Raw genomic sequence first — 18,879 nt, 5'->3', positions numbered from 1 at the left:
TCAAAATCGATACATCCTAAAATTGTCTTTTTAAGTAGAAATAGCCAATTCATTCATCATTATCCACAGTCTTACTACGGATGTGCTCTGATATCGCTATGGTACGTGCCTCTGGGATCAAGTTGTATAGCACGAATATGAATCAGAAAATTCATGAGACGTCATGTTTCTGTGAAAACCCGTGTCATGTTTCGAAATGGAAGGATGACAAATGTCAAACGCTTATTGTAGTGGCGATTTTGATACTCAATTAGGAAATAAGCGTGGCAAAATGTATATAAAATGAAACCTTTTCTGAACGAGACACACACAGTACGGATCAACGAATAGTCATGAAATCGTTGGTATTGTTGGTTCCAGCTCTCGCTGCTCTGATCGCCGCGTGTTTTGCCAATCATTTGGGGGCGGATGAAGCTTACCGTGGAGCCAAGATCGTTCCGGGAGTCATTGACCAAGCTCCGAATTTCCAGCTTAATGTAAGAGATACAATATTTTTCTTCGTTGGTAGAGAGTCACTCAAATTTTACTAAATTGGTACATTGTTGTGCCATAATCACATATTCGTGTGGTGTTTCAAATAATTCGAGAGCCTTTATGATTGATTTGAATTTTCTCTGTTATGGAATATCAGCGATTCCGTGTGTTATGCATAGGCACTTGCTATACAGGATGCCCTGCAAGCTCTAATTTGGCTTCAATCCCATCAGCCATTCGTCGTGGAGGTATGGCTCTAATTTAAAAATGCTCAAAAATACACGTATTCAAAAATCACTCTGTACTAGTTTGACTGGTATATATGAAAAGTGAAAATACAGTGTGTTTTAAAGAACACTATATTTACATACGGTCCATTTGTCTTTTAACATAGAATTAGAAAGTTGTTGCCCTGTATCTTTTGAGGACTAAAGAGGAAAAACACATGTTTCTAAGTGTGATATTCACTGAGATATTGGAATTCAACAATCGGAAAAAAGTTGGGATAAAACAGTATAAATATGAGGAAGCAGCGTTGTCCTTGTTTATGTATTGAAATATCTCGACAAATATTGCACTTGGAAACAAGGAATTTATTTTGTTTGAATCAGGGCAACAACTGTTCAATTGGGAATTAGAAGGCACTGAGACTGTATAAAAGTTTATGTTTCTCATTTTATGACACACTTTCTTTCAAACCGAGCACAACTCAGGTCTATCGCCATCTATGGGCGATTTACTAGTGAGTTGTGCTGGAAATGTAACTGTGTGTGTGTGTACGTAAGCCTGAGTGCGCATGTAGTGTTGTGTTTGATTTTTCATTGCCGCCACATTTATATTTCAGAAGTGAACTGAGTGATGTGTTATGATTGAATTACAATTTATAGTGTTTGTAAAGGTCTGTTGCTCTCTGTAGCGAGACTTTTTAAGGGGTGATCGGCTCCCATTCGTACCTTGAAGTTGGGACCCACAGAAAACCAACTTCAGCCGATCACCACTGTGGGGTTCGAACCCGGATCCTCGCATCACGAGTCCGTCACTATAACCACTCGACCACCACAGCGGCGGCTCTGTGTGGTGACTCCGCACATTCTTATTAACAAATTGTATTATGGTTTTAAATTATCAATATTTTTTGTGGCGATAGCATTTTATGTCATACGTTCAACTTTTTCTTTTTCAATCCCCGCGCCTGCAGTAGCCCTCATTTCTCTCCCCCCCCCCCCCGTTGGCACTCTTCTCGATAGACGCGCCAACAACTTCTTTTGACACCAATTGATGTAGCGTATTTTACAGACAGTACTTATATACATCAGTTTTATTACCTGAGTTAATTTTTTTTTAGCGCCTTGGCGAGATTTTCCCATTTTTCTGTACAGGAAATTCGTCTCGTAATCGTACACGATAGCCTGGGTTTTTTTTTTCTCGCCAACTGCCAGTCCACTACTGCATATAAAAGAGATCACACAGTCAGGGCCGTCATCATTTATCGACTGCCGTGGTAAGGATCAGTATCGCTCTGTGAACAAAGTCGGAACTCGAGAAGAAGAACATTGTGTGTTCAGCTACGAAACATCATGTAACGTAAGTTCTCTCCAATTCTTCATAATAAATGTAATTAAAGAGAACCGGTGACTGCACTGATTGTGTGCCAAGACTGTTTCGCTGAAGATAAACAGACGCTAGAACTGACTGCTTTGTTAGCGTTCGAAAAGTTCTTTATCATCCGGGAATGGTGGACGTTGTCATTAGTTATTGTTGCTAGACAGTTCGAGAATGTACCGACGTAACAGAGACTTAATCCAATATGATATTTTAGATTGAATTGGAGTGGCAATTTCGAATTGTATGCTCATAGACTGACGATCAAAAGAACATTAATCTTATATATTCGGGATATATTTAGGCCGCAAACACCATGAATGATTTGCAAGATAAAGTTCTAGGAGGATATATAAAGATTGAATACTCGTTCGATGCTTTAGAGGAGCTAAATAACGACAGTAATGGGAGTGAAGATGATGTCGGCGCAAGCGCGAATGTCCAGCCAGATTATTCGAATAGACGTTCTGAGATTTTTGTTGGAGAAGTCGCTTACCCTCGTTCTAGATCCACCTCAGGCTGGTACCCTTTTTACTTGAGATTAGGTGATCGTGATCAGATTATAAACAATTATGGTCGGTTCTCCGGTATTGATTTTCGTACGGACTCTCAGGATGATATTGATGGCAGCATCGCTATTGATACCAGCGGAGAGGATGCAGTTCCTCGAACAGAACCATCGGAAGAGTCTTCATTCAGATTTCACGGTTTGCGAAAAAGATGACAAGGATATTTCAGAATTCTTTCCGCCATCGACCAATTGTGATGATGTTCATTGCACCAGTGGAACAGAAAAAGCGGAACTCGACGGTGGAGAAATCGGATCCCAGATAGAATTTCAGAGAGATGATCAAAGTAGTACTTCTCGAAAAAGTCACGTGGAATCATCGGTGTTGCCCAATGACGACGAACGACTCGCAAAAGTGTTTCAAAGTCCAGACGCTTTAGGTGGTGGATTCAGGAAACGCATAGGGCGTAAAGTGTTACCATCCAGCAGCCAGGGCACATGTCCTCCAGTGCAACCATCCCCACGTTCGAAAGAAACTGTCGAAAGCGTCGACTCAGAAGTTAAATCCGACTTGAAAAGCAATGATGAGAGCACAACGGAAACTGAACCCAAACTACTAAGCATGCCGTTACTAAGTGACATTTTACGCATCGCCCCCATGCGTACTATCCCTTCTGTATCTACTGCTGCTAGCGTATCGGAAAAGCAAGAAAACTGTGGAGCCTCGAGGTGCCGAATATATGTACGTAAACAAAAATCTCATCAAATAACATTCTACAGAACGTGCGATATTGAGGAAAACACTGAAAACTCCAGCATTAATCTCGAAGACAGGTCCGAAAGCAGTTTCGGCTCCGACATCGATGGATCTCCCCCTAATTCTGAGAAGAGAATCCCCTCTTCACGAACTGAACGACCGATGGTGCACGGTTTACAGAAATTCATGTCAACAGTCTCAGTATCAACCGATGACAGCAAGTTAGAAGAACGAGACAACTCCAGCTCAGACGGATGCCGGATCTTGAAGCATGTGCGTAAATCTCCTGAAATGAAATCTCACCAGACATCGAATGTCAAGAATAACACCAGTTGTTCGTCGAATCAACAATCCAGTGACGAATCCAGTTCACACGATTCTGACAAAACATTCTGTTTGGAAGAAAGCATTTCCCATTCAGAGAGCGATAGTGACACCGTCGAATGGATCCCACGTAAGAGGAAACGAATGTTCACAAATTATAGAATGGCTCGAATCAGTAGAGCCATGAGGTTCAAATCACGGGCTGTCATGCCAAAATCTGGACGACCAATAGCCAGCTGCAGCTATGGGCCAGTAGCTCAGACACTCGTCAAGACCCAACCGATGAAATGGAAAATGGACCAAACCCAGCCAGAAGTGGAGGAGACAGCGTTGTTCGAGGCCATAGCTGCGTATTCTGAGAACAGGATCAGCGATGTCAAGAAAATCTTGAAATCAATGCAGTTCTCGGATAAATTCAAGGGTTTTACCCAGTTCCTGGAGAACAAGACGAAGAAGATCAAGGATTCCGATGCCACCTTGACGCCACCGACGAATGTATGCAACTCACCACGGGACGGGCATCACAAAACTGTGATAGACGCCCTTGAAGCTTATTCCCAGGGACGATTCGAACGATTCTACAACATCTTGGAAATCGGGCACTTCCCCCAGAAGTATCACCAGGTTCTACAGGAATTGTGGTACGAAGCGCACTACCAAGAGCATGGTGGTAATTTCTCGTTGGCCAAATACAGGATCCGCAAAAGGTATCCTCCACCCGGGACGATCTCGGACGGAATAGAGAGGACCTACTGGTTGACTAAAACTGCCAGGTACACACTAGAGAGATTTTTCGAATCGAATCCTTACCCAAGTACCAAAGAAAAAGAGCAGTTGGCGAGCAAGTGCAGGATCCACTTCGACCAAGTGCACGACTTCTTCATGAAGAGGTGTCAAAAGTTAACATAATAATTACAAGATAATATATGTGTGGACATCCAACATCATCAACAAAATTTTACGACTATTTTACGATTTGTTTGACATCCAACCACAGTTAATTTTTACCAATGTTATTTTCTTGGGCATTCACGATTGCAATTTGTTTACTGGGACAAACACTTCATGTAGAACAGGGGATACGCCACCTTCGGCCAACGGGCCAAATGTGAGTAACAAAGAGGTCTCACCCGGCCTTCAAAAAGGGTTCCAATAGAAAGGTATCAACACACACAACACGATAAAAGCCTAGTCTCACCATATTTCCTTCATAAAAATACGGGAAATTGGCATCCACGCCGGATATATCCAATCATAACCAAAATAAATTGTCTTAGGCAAGTAAGGTTGCCAATTATAGCCAAAACAATTGTTAAAGGCAAATCAATTTGCAAATTACAGCCAAATAACTGTTTTAGGAAAGTAAAGATAGCAATCACGGCAAGAAAAAAGAACTAAGACAAGTAAAGTTCTCAATTACAGTAAAAAAATTATCAAAAGGAAGTAAAGTTGCTACTTACAGTCGGAAACTTGCATACGTATTTCCAATTACAGCCACAAAAAGTTGTCAAATTAAGTAAAGTTGCCAATTACAGCCAATAAAATCTTCAAGTAAAAAGTTGCCGATTACAGAAAAAGAAATTAATTGCCTAAAACAAGTAAAATTGCCAATTTTAACCGAAAGGATTTTTCAAGACATCAACTTATAAGTCAAGTCATGAGAATAATCTCAAGCCTTGATTTCAAAAATGCAAGTAAACGTCGTTGAAAATTAGGGGGAAAAAAAGGGAAATTTTATGAAAAGTAAGAACGACCAGAATCACGGAATTGTCCTGTAAAATACAGATTATTTATTGTCACCCTGTATATATGAATATACGAATTTCTGGCTCTCGAGCGGCAGAATTATGGCTTATCTGGCCCTGTGGACTGAAAAGGTCGTGTATCCTTGATGTGTAGAACATGTCTCCTTACTAAAAAGCTTCTCTTCAAGTAGTCACTATCGGAGTTACAAAATTTCGAATTTATGGACTTGAATATTTCAGCGGTATTTTGTGTCATATCTTGGCGAAAATGAATCTCTCAAACTGACACCTTAAAGTAGACACGTACAGATAGAAAATGATTATCCCTCAAATGAGCCACACTTAGATCCGAGTGGCGCAAGGGTAAGATGCTCGTCTTCACCTGTAAAGGTTGCAATCCTCGGATCCGGCCTAAAAACATCACAAGCAAGTTTCTTACCTACTGAGCCTGGGTCGGCCACCGATAGATGCCACTTTCATTTCCCGCCCAACTCCTTTGGTTGGAAATTTCAATATGGCGATATATTACAGAAGTGTGCAGTAAAGTAGACACTTCCTCTGTAAATGTAATTATTTCCCCTCTAAGTCAATCTCAAGGTACCCAAATTGCTGTGAATATATCATTTGAGAACTACTTACCATAATTATTTAGCTGGACGTTATTGATGATAACTAGTTCTATGTCCTGTTTTCATATGCCAAATCTTTTCTTGAATCCGACTTCCAAACAACTCGATTAACTGAAAGGTTCTTGGAAAGGAAAGCGTGTGTTCGTAAGTCGAAGAGTGGCTGTATAATGTATAAAATGTAATGTGTATAAGTTACAGTGATGTATAATGTGTACATGGTTAGGTAAATGTGGTATAAATCCGGTCAAAATGACCAATTATTATTAATTAAAGTAACGAATAACAATCCGGTTATAATGCTAACAACCGATTTATCACATTTATTCTATTACATAGAAAGTGGCATAACATAGCACATAACATACAATGAAGCGAAACTATTCGGCTGTAGAGAAAGTATTTTTTCCTTAATGTGCACCGATGAGTCAATACGTTATGCCCACGCATCAAATACACTGATTTACGTCTTAGACACGTGACCCATCGGATAGAGCAGTGTTTCCTAAACTTTTTCCTCTGAGAAGTGTGACTTTTTTTATAAGATCATTACTTGAACATTTCATTCGTACATATGGGTGCCATACATGAAAATATAACAGCTCATACCCTACCTCCATCATCGCTCTTCCAATAAGTGGAGTAGTGCATTGAAGCCATGATTGGTATAGGAGAATGAAGATGATGACTATTTCATCTAACACCATCTCTAAGATGGAAAAAATATTAGAGTAGAACTTGGTTTATTCTAATATTGATTAATTCTAACCTTTACGAACCCCCCCCCCCCCCGAATTTTCTATCTAAATTAATGTTGAAATTTCTTGTGCAATTCGATTTTTTTTTTCAAATATTTCTGGATAAGGAGGGAGAAAAAAATCACGTGACTTTTTATTTGTATGACCGAATCCAGTTTGGAAAAATTCTACAAGAAGCCAGACTGCTTTTCTCGATCAAGTTGATGAACAATAAATTTTCGAAGACAAAGTTTGAAAATTATGTTTTTCTCTACTTTTTTTTGATAATTTAAATGCCCATTTTAACGTTGTTGAGCTGTAGTTCAAGGTGAATGCTTATCATTTAATACCGATTATACAGGGTGTCCTGTAAAGTGCTAACGCGGTCTATATATCTCATCAACCGTCCATCGTAGATGTATGATTAAAAAATTAAGAAACGTTGGGATGGGACAGCATAAATGAGGGAAGGAGCGTTATGCGTGAGTTTGCTGTTCATTCCCAACTTTTCTCCGATTTTTGAATTCGAATATCTCAGCGAATATGGCAGTTAAAAATATAGGATCTCTTTTGTTGGACTCAGAAAAGAAAGGGCAACAAATTTCTAATTGAAAGAGAGAGGTGAAAGGGATCACGTATAAAAATTTAGATTTTTTTTATTTTGTGGCGCATTGCATTTTCACTCTCAAAACTGGCACATAATGATTTTTGAACACACATTTTGAGCATTTGTTTTAATTGGAACCATATCTCTACGACAAACGGTTGATGAGATAAAGGCTGCATTAGCACTTACATGACACCCTGTATGTTTCAACCAATAGATCAAGGAGCACCATTCAAAATCTGAATCTTTTTATCCTCATCAGGAGTATGGAAAGTATCGGAAAATTCAGATTTTGTAATGCCTTAATGAATCGGGCATTGAGGCATACAAGTTCCGTATGATGTCCTGAGACATCTCGTTCCACAGTTGATGTAAATGCGCCTCTATTTCGACCAACCTCGTAGGGTGTCCAACTTGCCGTCCCAAATGATCCCAGATATGCTCGATTGGTGACAAATCTGGGGATAGAGCAGGCCAGGGAAGGATGGTAATGTGGCGGAGGCAGTCTTGTGACATCCTTGCTGTGTGTGGCCTAGCATTGTCTTGTTGAAAAATGGCTCCTGGGAGCCCTGCCATGAGTGGCAACGCATGTGGCTGAAGGATGTTATGGACGTACCGCTGGGCTGTCATTGTGCCATGGATCAATATTAGGCTTGACCGTGTATCGTAAGCAATGGCACCCCATACCATGACACCAGCTGTGGGAGCGGTGTGTCGCTGTAAAGCGAAGGCAGGATTGAAGCGTTCACCACGGAGCCTCCACACACGAACACGATTGTCATCATCACTGCTCAAGTTGAATCTCGATTCGTCGCTGAAGACGACCTGGTTCCATTCCGTTGCAGTCCAATCCCGTCATGCTCGACACCACTCCAAACGGAGGCGTTGGTGGGTGTCATTGGCAGCACACGTAATGGGCGCCGCGATACCAGATGTCCTTCAGCCAGGCGCCTTGCGATAGTTCGGGAAGACACAGGGGCCCGTAGTGAAGCTGCTGCCTGTGTCTGGATAGAGGCCAATGAGGCAGTTGGCTCTACGCGTGCGTTTCGGATGATGTGACGGTGTTCTCGATGACTGGTCTGTCGAGGGCGTCCTGAACCTGGTCGCCGTGTAAATGACGTCTCTTCTGTCCACTGGTCCCACCACCTCCTCACAGTAAAATCAGAACGGCCTAGTTGACGAGCTACTCGCCGAGCTGACCACCCAGCTTCCATCATCCCGATGATTCTTCCCCTATCGAACTCTGACAACTGCTCATATGGTCTTCGACGGCGGCGTAACGGCATGTCTACCTCAGCATTTCCTTTGCAAACGATTAAATACACTCCAGCAAGTTACCTGTTTTATACTCCAAGGAGAACGAAGTTCAACGCCCTCTAGTGCCATTACGCAATGCGCAATCACGCTGCATTTCTAATCATTTGCATATCTGCCCGACATGTACCTTCAGGCCAACTTTCGTTTCGATCCCACAATTATTTCTTGGTGCGCAAATTTTTATGGCAATGAGTGTATATATAATTGATTTTCTGTCTGTTTATGTGTCGATTTTAGATCGATCGTCGCCAAATTTTACATATATACCAAATGGGACCCGACTTAAACGATAGGATACTTTAAAATTTCGTCAGAGCAGGGCAAATGGCCCAAATGGGCAAAAACCAAAGCGGCTCGAGATTTTTATACAACGAAAACTATATTAAACTACTACTAAACTTGCTTATATTGCGAAAACTATCGGGCAACAATGGTTTTTGGGCCTCAACAATCACTTTCCGAACGTTTACTTTGGTTACCGTGGTTCCCTAGCAATGCGTTTCAAACGCGTATATACCTTTACAATGGTTTGTCACTTCTTCAATGCTACCAGTTTGTATGTATAATAGTTTATAACTTTATAATAGGGTGACCATACGTCCCGTATTACCCGGGACAGTCATGGTTTTTTTCGGCTGTCCCGACTTTTCAGCGAAAGTGTCCCGATTTTTCTCGTTTTTTACACGAAGCGTACTTGAATTTTTATTCTTCATGAGGCTTTTTGGATCACATGATATTTCCCTCTTTCTTGAGGGACATACAAGGTAACCAATATGGTGACTTCCTGTGCGACTCGTGAGAGAAAGAAATCGACATTTAAGAAACATAGAAAGGAAAATCGGTTTTTTTTTCCTTTTTAATAGGAGCTAGATATTTCGAATTTTTTTTTTTTCAAGTTATCGATTCAAGTTCATTGAATTCAAGTTATCGATCTGCCCCCTGTTTTTCCTTCAAAAAATGCTTGATTAAAGCTGCGGAATTTCTTCAATGTAATTTAAATGGGGCTCATAATTTCAAAACATCCTAAACTATATGAATTGATGCAATTGGATTTGCAATTCTCATTTTCGTGCTTGAGAAAATATAATTAAAAAGTTGAAATCAACTGGCTCATTATTTTATATTTAATTTTCTGGGCTTCAGATCTTTAAGCGAACTTAACATTTCGAAAATCAAAAATTCAATTCCATTTTTTAAATTATTGATGTAGCGCGAAAATCCACTAAATTTCCGCATTTCTACGCTAAAATCGGCGATTTTAACGATTGATCTCCATGGGGACCATTTAATGTTTGTCCCTCAGCGTGATGCTGATTATGATGTCTATTCGGAAAGCCTCATTGAAGTCAAAGGATGAAATTATTTTCCCACTCATAAATTATATTATGATAATTACAATTATAAATGAGAATATTAATCTCTCACATTTTTTTATCTTAGTGAACGTTTTATTTCGTGGAATTCATTTGAACCCACTGCAATTTTCAGTAATGCTTTATTTAAGCGCCCCTTAAAAAAAAAGGAAAAAAAAATATATTAATTTCTACGTTTCTTTAAATCTAGATTTGTTTATTTCATGAGTCGGGCAGGAAGTCCCCATATTGGTCAACTTATATACGGTTTGTAAGTCCCTCAAAGAAAGAGAGATATATCACGTGATCCAAAAAGCCTCATTAAAGAAACCCCGGGCAGCGCCGGATATTATAGCTAGTATATCTACATATTATAGGTAATTATATATAAATTAATTAATCGGACCTACTTTTGAGTTGGATATCCATGTAATAACGTTGATTTCAACTTTTTATTTACATCTTCTCAAGTCTGAACATTAATGTCTCCGAATTGTCTTTTAATATTCGACTGCATAAATTCATATAGTTTAGGTTGTTTTAAAATTTATTCTGGGCCCATAAAGTACATCGAAGAAATTCCACAGCTTTAATTTAGCATTTTTGGAAGCTGAAATAGACAGATGGATAACTTTATGTTCAGGGGGGGGGGGGGAATCGAAATACTTAGCGCCCCCTTAAAAAAGGGGCGCTTTCATTTCTACGCTTCTTTAAATCTAATTTTTTTTCTTTCATGAGTCGCCATATATTGGTTAACGTGGACACAGTTTGTATGTCCCTCAAAGAAAGAAGGAGATATCACGTGATCTAAAAAGCCTCATCGAAGGAAACCCGGACAGCACCGGGTATTATAGCTAGTGCCCTATAAAACAAAAAATATGTCTTAAAAATTGTTCTTTTCTCAAATAATGTTAGTTTTAGCAAAATAATATGGTAATCAGAGAGAGAAGTGTTGGTACAGTCTAAATTATCTTGAACCATTACCTATTTTTGTATGAACAAAAATTCTTCGTTTTACTAACTAATCTCATCCAGCCAAAATTTCCCTTTTGAGTAAGTTCTTGCCTAGAAATTCAGAATATATGTCCTGCCATCTATAGGTGGATATACCTAGAAGTACGGTATTAGCTAGAAAAGTATCGCACAAAATTAAAATAAATAAATAATTATTTTTATTTGATAAAACTTTCAAAATTTCCCACATACGTTAAAAAATTCCCTCTTTACCAATTTTAGCCGATTTTATACGAGTACCGACACCGATTCAGATGATTAATCTATTTACAGCCACACGCCAATGTTCTTTAAGGGCTAGTGTTTTTATGCTCCAAAAATGAAATGCCATTGCTGATTGGTTGAAAAACGTCAATTTCAAGATATATATATATATTTTTAACAATCGGCAACGACGTTCTATATTTAGTGCATAAAAGTCCTAGTCCCGGGAGCTCTCGTCAGAAGCGGGAACCGCGAAAACCAGTCCGAAGAGGAGTCGGAATAGCGAGGAAATTTACTTTCTATATTCGAAAATTATGAAATATGCAAAATATGCCTTAAAATTGTGAAAAAACGTAAAAATAGCGAAATATGCAACGACATAGAAATCCGAGACACCTAGTAATTATAGACCAATTATTTATTTTTTATCTATTTTTAAATTATTTACTTTATCAATAATTTACTTTATCAATTAATTTATTTCCATTTTATTTAAAGCACACACATTATGTGAATTGAACCTTTATTTAAGCTGAAACCTGTGTTCAACAGAAAAGACAATCTCAGTCCCTCGCGATTCCGTTGAAGACACGTTCCACTGTATAAATATTCAGGTTATAATCATTTGATGTCTTCACGCAGTTTGATCTTACATTACTTCAAAAATTAAGGAATTCGCGGATGTCACTGCTGATCGGGGAAGAAACTATTGCTTGTAAGATTTGAGACTGACAAACGTGATATCGTCCCATTTCCTATGGGGTTTCATAGATTTATAAAAAAAAAAAATTTATCTTGTTAATACATAATTTTTCAATTACCCGTGAAATTCCCAGGCCAGGCAGTTGCCCCTTTCGAACCTCTAGTTCCCACCCTGCTGTTGATGATCTGACCTTTAGGCGTCCATTTCACAATTCATTGCTTTTCATTCGCCCCATGTGAGTGGTAAATGAGGTACTTCAGAAGTTTATGATGCATGGCAAGAACACCATGCATATAACAAATTTCCAAACACAAGAATGAATCTACTTCTGGAGAGATGACGTTATTTTCCCGGCCCGTAATACATACATTGGGACTCGTGCAGAGATTTTTTTCAGTTATGGGAAGGCTGCAAATATTTTAATATTAACGCGTGTTACGAAGAGAACAAAGTTCTGTCTCTAGTTTATAGATAGAGCACTTGCTTTGTATGCAAGGGAACCTGGGTTCAATTCTTGGAGTGGACACGTCGATTTTTTTCCCCTCAAGTTTCGCATCGGCATAACAACCAGGAAAATCTCTTTCTTGAATATATATGTTGCTGCCACAAAGCCCTAAGTACGGCAGACTCGCGAAAGTGGGGAAGGCCACTTCGCGAATTGGCCAAAGTCCTAAGTACAAAAATAATTCAGACTTTGGCCTGCCATTCCTCGAAATGACAGGAGATCCCTGTCAAAAGCTCGATGTACTGATGTAAGACGGCCCGGTAGGAGTCGAATCCATTTTTTTTTAATCGTCAACGTATGAGACATGTCTATATTAGATTAGCTCCATGTGACGAGAGAGAGAAAAAGTGAAATTTGAAAGAAAAAACTATAAAAACAATTATATATAAGCATATAATTTTTTCGCCGAATTTTTAAGGGGAAAAAATTACAGCATCGTGACTTCAGTTCGATTGACACAATTATCACGAAAAGAATACGGAAACTTGACGACGATTATCGGACTTTGGCCACAATCAGTGGTCACTTCGCGAACTGGCTGGGTCAATATTTAACGTATAATTCGCAGTAACATATACAGTATATATATATATATATATAACTTAGGCGTTCGTTTGTTCATTCGTTGCTTGAGAACTAATAATTATGTTTCGAATAGGTGAGTTATGGAAGTGTAGATGTTGACTATGGGACAAGGATTCCCGTGATCCGATCAATATTTCCGCCAACGGTGTCATTCGTCTTAGCGAAAGAATCCGTCAACTATACCTTGATCATGATTGGTAGGCAATCAAATATATATATTTATTTAATCTCTTGTCAAATAAATTTCTATAAAATCATTTTTCTGATGACATACGATTGTTTGCTTAGGACCAAGAGGGTTGAGTGAAAATCTGAATAACAGTCAGTTCCTGGAATGGCTCGTCGTCAACATCCCCGGCAATGAAATCAGTGACGGTCGCACTGTGGTATCTTACGTATCGCCATCACTACCAACCTTACTATGTGAGTATAGATATCAAATAACATTGGAATATTGTTACAATGAATATAAGTTGGTTATGAACAAAACAGTATTGTTCTCTTTATAATTCAGTCATAATAATTTGTATATTTGCCTAACTTTATTTTGTAGATGGTCCTTCTTTGTCTTTAGTTATATTTTCTCTTGCGGCTCACTGTACTCAATCACTGAGCAGGGTCCCTGAAATCCAGCGGGGAATTATTTTCTTACAAACAGATTCTCAAGTCAATTCGTGATGTCGAGTACGTGAAATGTAGCCGCTGTGCGGTCGTGGGGGGGGGGGGGGGAGGGCATCGTGCTGAACTCTCATGGAGATGATCCAGACCCCGTTGGCGGTACAATAGTGATTGGATCAAGTTGGTTTTCTACGGTATTCCAGCTTCAAGGCGTGAATGCGAGCCTATCTCTAAAAAAGTCTTCCGCAGGCAGACATGCAACATATACCTATTCGTTAACAGATCCGGAGGAATATGAACGATGTGCGTGTGTTTTAGTGGTAGTAGACCCAGGGCCGTCTTAAGAGCATCGCTGCCCCCCCCGGGCCAAGTGGTTTTTCTGTGCCCTACCTGGTAAATTCCAGTAAATTTTAATCAGATCTCATTTTTATGAGGCCACTCAACTCGTGAGGCCCCCACCCCGGGCCGTATAGACGTGAGTTAAGATGGCACTGAGTAGACCCAAAACACAATACTTACACAACATGAAAATTCAAGCATTTGCCATATTTACTTTGAAACATGATGGATAGATGGCAGCAAGAACACGAGACAAACACATTTCTCACATCATAAATACGTTTACAACTGAAAACACACATTCCGGCATGTACCAATCCGTTGGAGATTCCACAAAGGAATGTGCACGAGGTGCATGTACGGTTAAGTAGTAGTATCTGAAATGTCTCACACACATCGGTCAGTAACTTCATTATATTTTCGGCCACGGCCGAATGACCAAACACACGACGGCTGTTTAGCTCCGAGAAAGTCATTCATGATACAAATACAACGCCACAACAGGCAAAATGCCCAACGAGGTGGCTGATCACACATTCAATATTTAAATACATTTGCTAGTTTTGAGAAAAATATGCTTACGGTTATAGGAAGTGTATATCTGAGATCTATAATCACGATGAAAAAGTGTGTCGTATGTTTATTTAGTAATGTGAATAGCTAATATGTACGTTATGTTCAAACATTTTCATACTCGTTGCAGTGAATCGCATTAGCGTCTTCTTTTACTACGAACAAACCAGCTTCTTGGATATCGATCTGATCAACTCGTTCATGGATAACCTCAGATTCGGATTCGATGTCAGGAAATTCGTGAAACAGTTCAACCTCGTGGAACCACTCACCGCTGGTAATTTCTTACTGTCGGTGCTCATCGCTAAATGAATGACGAATATGTATAAGGATGTAGTCACACACACACATAAGTGAATAAATATAATAGATGTATTACATACAAACATGCCAAGATTCCAATTTCTTATTTGATGATTCAGTTCTTTTATATTCTTCCGACGATCTTAATACACTAACAACTAAAATAAATCAAGACCTGTGCTTAATCAGAAAGTGGTTCCTAGCCAATGATTTAACCCTAAATCTTTCAAAGACTAAAGTCATTCATTTCAACTTAATTTACTCTGAAATTGATTTTAATCTAAAATTCCATAGCCCAATATGTTTGATGAACCTCGACTGCTCCTGCCAAAAAATTCAGCAGGTACAAAATATCAAATATCTAGGACTTAATATTAGTAGCAATCTAAAATGGAAACTTCATGCACTAGAAATAGCGAAAAAACTACGTTTTATTGTATATAAATTCTATTATCTGAAACAAAAGGTAACGGCAGAATTTCTGAGAGAAATTTACTATGCTTGGTTTTATTCAATTGTCAATTATGGTATCATCATCTGGGGTGCCGATTACAAGACAAATCTACAGCCTATTTGTTCTATTCAAAACAGATGTTTCAAAACTATTTACAGCGCTCGTTCTCAAATCTCAATTTATAGAAATTTAAATCTACTCCCCATAAGACATAACGCCATCTACCGAATCATACTCTACATGTATCGTAAGAAATCAATATGCACTCAAAGAGAGTCCATATCACTGAGAAGACCAAACGAAATTTATCGCATACCCTCATTTAGAAAAGGAATATTTCGCAAACATTTTCACTACCTTGCTCCTAAACTATTTAATGCTTTACCGTTGGTAATGCAGAATATATCTAGGTTTGCATCATTTAAAAAAAATCACTTTTTGAATTTCTAATAGCAATAGACGGTATAGATGTATATTTTCAATTATAGAAGCGAATTATATTATTATCTATACGCCTGTAGTTGCCTCATATCAATTGTTATTATATCAAATGCTACTGTTATGTGAACATGTATTTCAGCATAATTATTACAAAAATTTAGTTAAAAATTCATTTCATTATTTAACTGTATTTTTTTATTATAAGTTTTGTGTTATTTTTGGTTTCTTTCGTCTTTACCTTTAATTGGTTGCTCTGTACAGGCTCAGGTCTCTAGACAACAAACATTGAGATTTGACTGTTTCATGTATTATTTAACTTTGGAAACAAATAAAATATTTATTGATTGATTTATTGTCCTAATCTTGTTCCTGGGATCTCTCTTAAAACGTATGGCATGTGTTGTGTAAATGAGTTGCGGGGTCCTCTTGGTGTACATAGGGTCTTCCAGGAGCGTCGCGAAACAAGATGTCATATCTATCTGAGTTGTAATTCAAAATCATTATTTTCTTTCGAATTAGTGGGTTCAATACTATCCAGAAGCCAGTACCAGTAACAAAGAAGCGTCCGAGTGGTGCAGTGCGAAGATGTACGTCTTCAACCCTGAAGGTATACCCCGAGATAATCTACAGTAAGGCTCCCCGTGTTCGATCTGGGGGACGAACAAAGCTGCATTAATTGATTAACTTTCAAGCGGCTTTGGGAACGAACGTCGAAAGCAAGTTCTTCACCTCTTCCTCCTAACCAGATCATGGTCCAACGCTGTCTCAATGAAGAGATTTTAGCTGTTGGTCGAAGATCTGGACATGTATGTCTGTGGTCGAGTGCTGCCACCCATGTTTTAAAGGAACGTCCGACAGATATTCTTATGAGTGAAGTTTCAATGTTGAAATGCCAGCCGAACAATTCACGCGGTTATTCTCGAAAACCATATATTGATAACAGTTCCCGCAGAGTATTTAGAGCCGATAACAAGAGTAACCTGACCCAAGTGAAATGTAGATTCTATGGAAAGACTTTTTATGTGAATCATAATGACACTATAAAAAATGGTTAACGGGCCTTTGTTACCCCCCCCCCCCCCACAAAACAATAAACGCCCACAAAAACCTTGCCATTCGTTGAACTTGACCGTTTATTTCGGAATTTACCAACCACTATTATGGGTTGAGGAATGTCCCAGGATAATCCACATATGAGTGACTGTCGTACCTCTTTGACCATATTCTCTTGAATCGACGTTACGTCATCCTTGAGCTAGTTTCTCACTAACTCTCTTAAACTGCTAAAATGATGACCAACCAGCCATCCAACGGAATGATTCCAATTTCACTTTGATGATGGGTACCTTTCAAGTTCTTTCGGCTGTAATGAGAAACGAAGGGAGGGTATCGGGCTATCTCACACATATCACAAGGCATTTCTCCTTACAGCAGAGCCCCCACCCCTCCCTAGTGGCGCGGACAATAACATAAATCCGTGCGAAAAACGAACAGCGTCACCGCTTGTAGGGCTGCCCTTGAAACAAGTAACTGGAGTTGGGTTCGACCCCGCCTTGTATAGATGGTTGCCTCTCTGATGCACAGCAGAGCCCCTAGCGGCGCAAACCAGAATTACAACGCGTGAAAAAATGGGATTTTCCTATGGGAAATAACGTAGGTCCACACGAAAAACGGACAGCGCAACTTGTAAGACTGCCCTTGAAACCGGTCGCTCGCGTTGGGACATTGCCACTGTTTCGGCAATGCACTGGAATGCGCGGGGGGAAGGGAATTTAGCCCCCCCCCCTACCCACAAACCGAAATTATATATATACTAGCTGATACCCGGCGACGTTGAACATCCCGTAAAAAATGTATATACGTATAGCTTATTAATTATTTCTTAATCAAAAAAATTTCTGCATCAAGTAAGAAAAAATTAATTTTATTTTTAAATATTTTAATTAAAGACTTCATGCAATCGCTTGTGGATAATACACGATATGTTTTGTTTTTCCATCTGGTGTGTAGATGTACAAATTTTTAGGATTACCAACACGCGAACAGGTGACGAAAAGCTGTCCGTGAGAAATACAGGGCTCAAGTAGGTTGATACCTGTCACTGCTAATGACTGGCCTTGCGCTTTGTTGATTGTCATGGCAAAAGTTTAAAGCGATTAGAGTTCCCGATTCGTTTAAGTGAATGGGACAGGGGCCATTCAAGTACTACGTAAGCAGATTTTCAGCCATTTTTGACCCCTCGCTCTCCTTGTCAGCAAAACACTGACCCCTCACCCTGCTTTTGTCAGCAGCTTACAATATTTCACATCTTCAAAAAAAGAGGTGGTTGATGACGTAAGCAACCTTCAAACCCCCCCGTCATCAAAAGTCAGGAAATTCAACCCCCCCCCCGATGCTGACGTAATACTTGAATGACCCCATACGTGAAATGTGGAGACGTCTTCTCCTTTGGCACATCCAGTTAGAATCGGTGCTTCGATGATGCAATTGTGCAATTTCTTCACGCAGAGTCTGTTGCCATTGCAGAGTATCGGTGTCTCCAAATTTCTTAAAAGCATTGTTGGTGCTCCGACTTTGAGGGTCAAATTGTGTGGTGGCACACCCGGAATATCCAAAGAGTTCAGAAATTGTGCAGAATACAGAACTGTCTGCTCTGTGTCTGTGACAGTGTCAACCGATTTGTAAGATGTGGAGTCTTCCGGAATAATTTTTAGGATTTTTTCATTGATCTTGTTCACACTGTCATTTTTCGAAGCCAGAATCGCTCTCTCAAAGCCACTCATGGTTTCGGTGATTTTGTTCAATGTTTGGGAAGACTTTGTCTGCAAGTTCTTGAACTGAGTTTCACAACTGGCAAAATCCATTTGGGAACGTAATGAGTCCAGTGCTTGGGTCTCTACGTGAATTCTTCCATTGCCAAGTTTGATCAACTGATGTGAAAATGATAGCAGTGCTGAGTCATTTTGCAGTTGAACTCTCATGTTAGTGGATAATGATAATTTTTTAACTTTGTGCCAGAGTGTTCATGATTTGAGGCAAGCATTGAGTTCATCAGCTGGCGTTTAACATTTTTATTCCCAATTTTATCGTC

The 18,879-nt window shown here is 39.4% G+C and overlaps 1 protein-coding gene across 1 annotated transcript; it reads left to right on the top strand.

Moving 5' to 3' along the window:
- The first annotated feature begins 311 nt into the window (after positions 1–311).
- Positions 312–16,135, top strand: LOC149083619 (26 kDa secreted antigen-like). The gene is made up of 4 exons (XM_089234109.1): positions 312–476; positions 13,134–13,257; positions 13,349–13,483; positions 14,721–16,135. Exons 1-4 carry the CDS (start codon positions 333–335, stop codon positions 14,900–14,902), a joined length of 585 nt encoding a protein of 194 aa, XP_089090235.1. The 5' UTR covers positions 312–332; the 3' UTR covers positions 14,903–16,135.
- The last annotated feature ends 2,744 nt before the right edge of the window (positions 16,136–18,879 follow it).

This window comes from Pholcus phalangioides, unplaced genomic scaffold, assembly GCF_987345545.1.
Source record: "Pholcus phalangioides strain wild (caught in Gottingen) unplaced genomic scaffold, Ppha-v1.0 ptg000008l_1, whole genome shotgun sequence".
Taxonomy (NCBI): domain Eukaryota; kingdom Metazoa; phylum Arthropoda; class Arachnida; order Araneae; family Pholcidae; genus Pholcus; species Pholcus phalangioides.
This window is presented reverse-complemented; position numbering and strand designations above follow the sequence as displayed.

Bases quoted from the DNA above. Each gene is read 5' to 3' on its own strand.
- LOC149083619 (XM_089234109.1), top strand. From the start codon at position 333: ATGAAATCGTTGGTATTGTTGGTTCCAGCTCTCGCTGCTCTGATCGCC. The intron at 477-13,133 runs GTAAGAGATACA...TGTTTCGAATAG, and splicing joins CTCCGAATTTCCAGCTTAAT to GTGAGTTATGGAAGTGTAGA. The intron at 13,258-13,348 runs GTAGGCAATCAA...TTGTTTGCTTAG, and splicing joins CTATACCTTGATCATGATTG to GACCAAGAGGGTTGAGTGAA.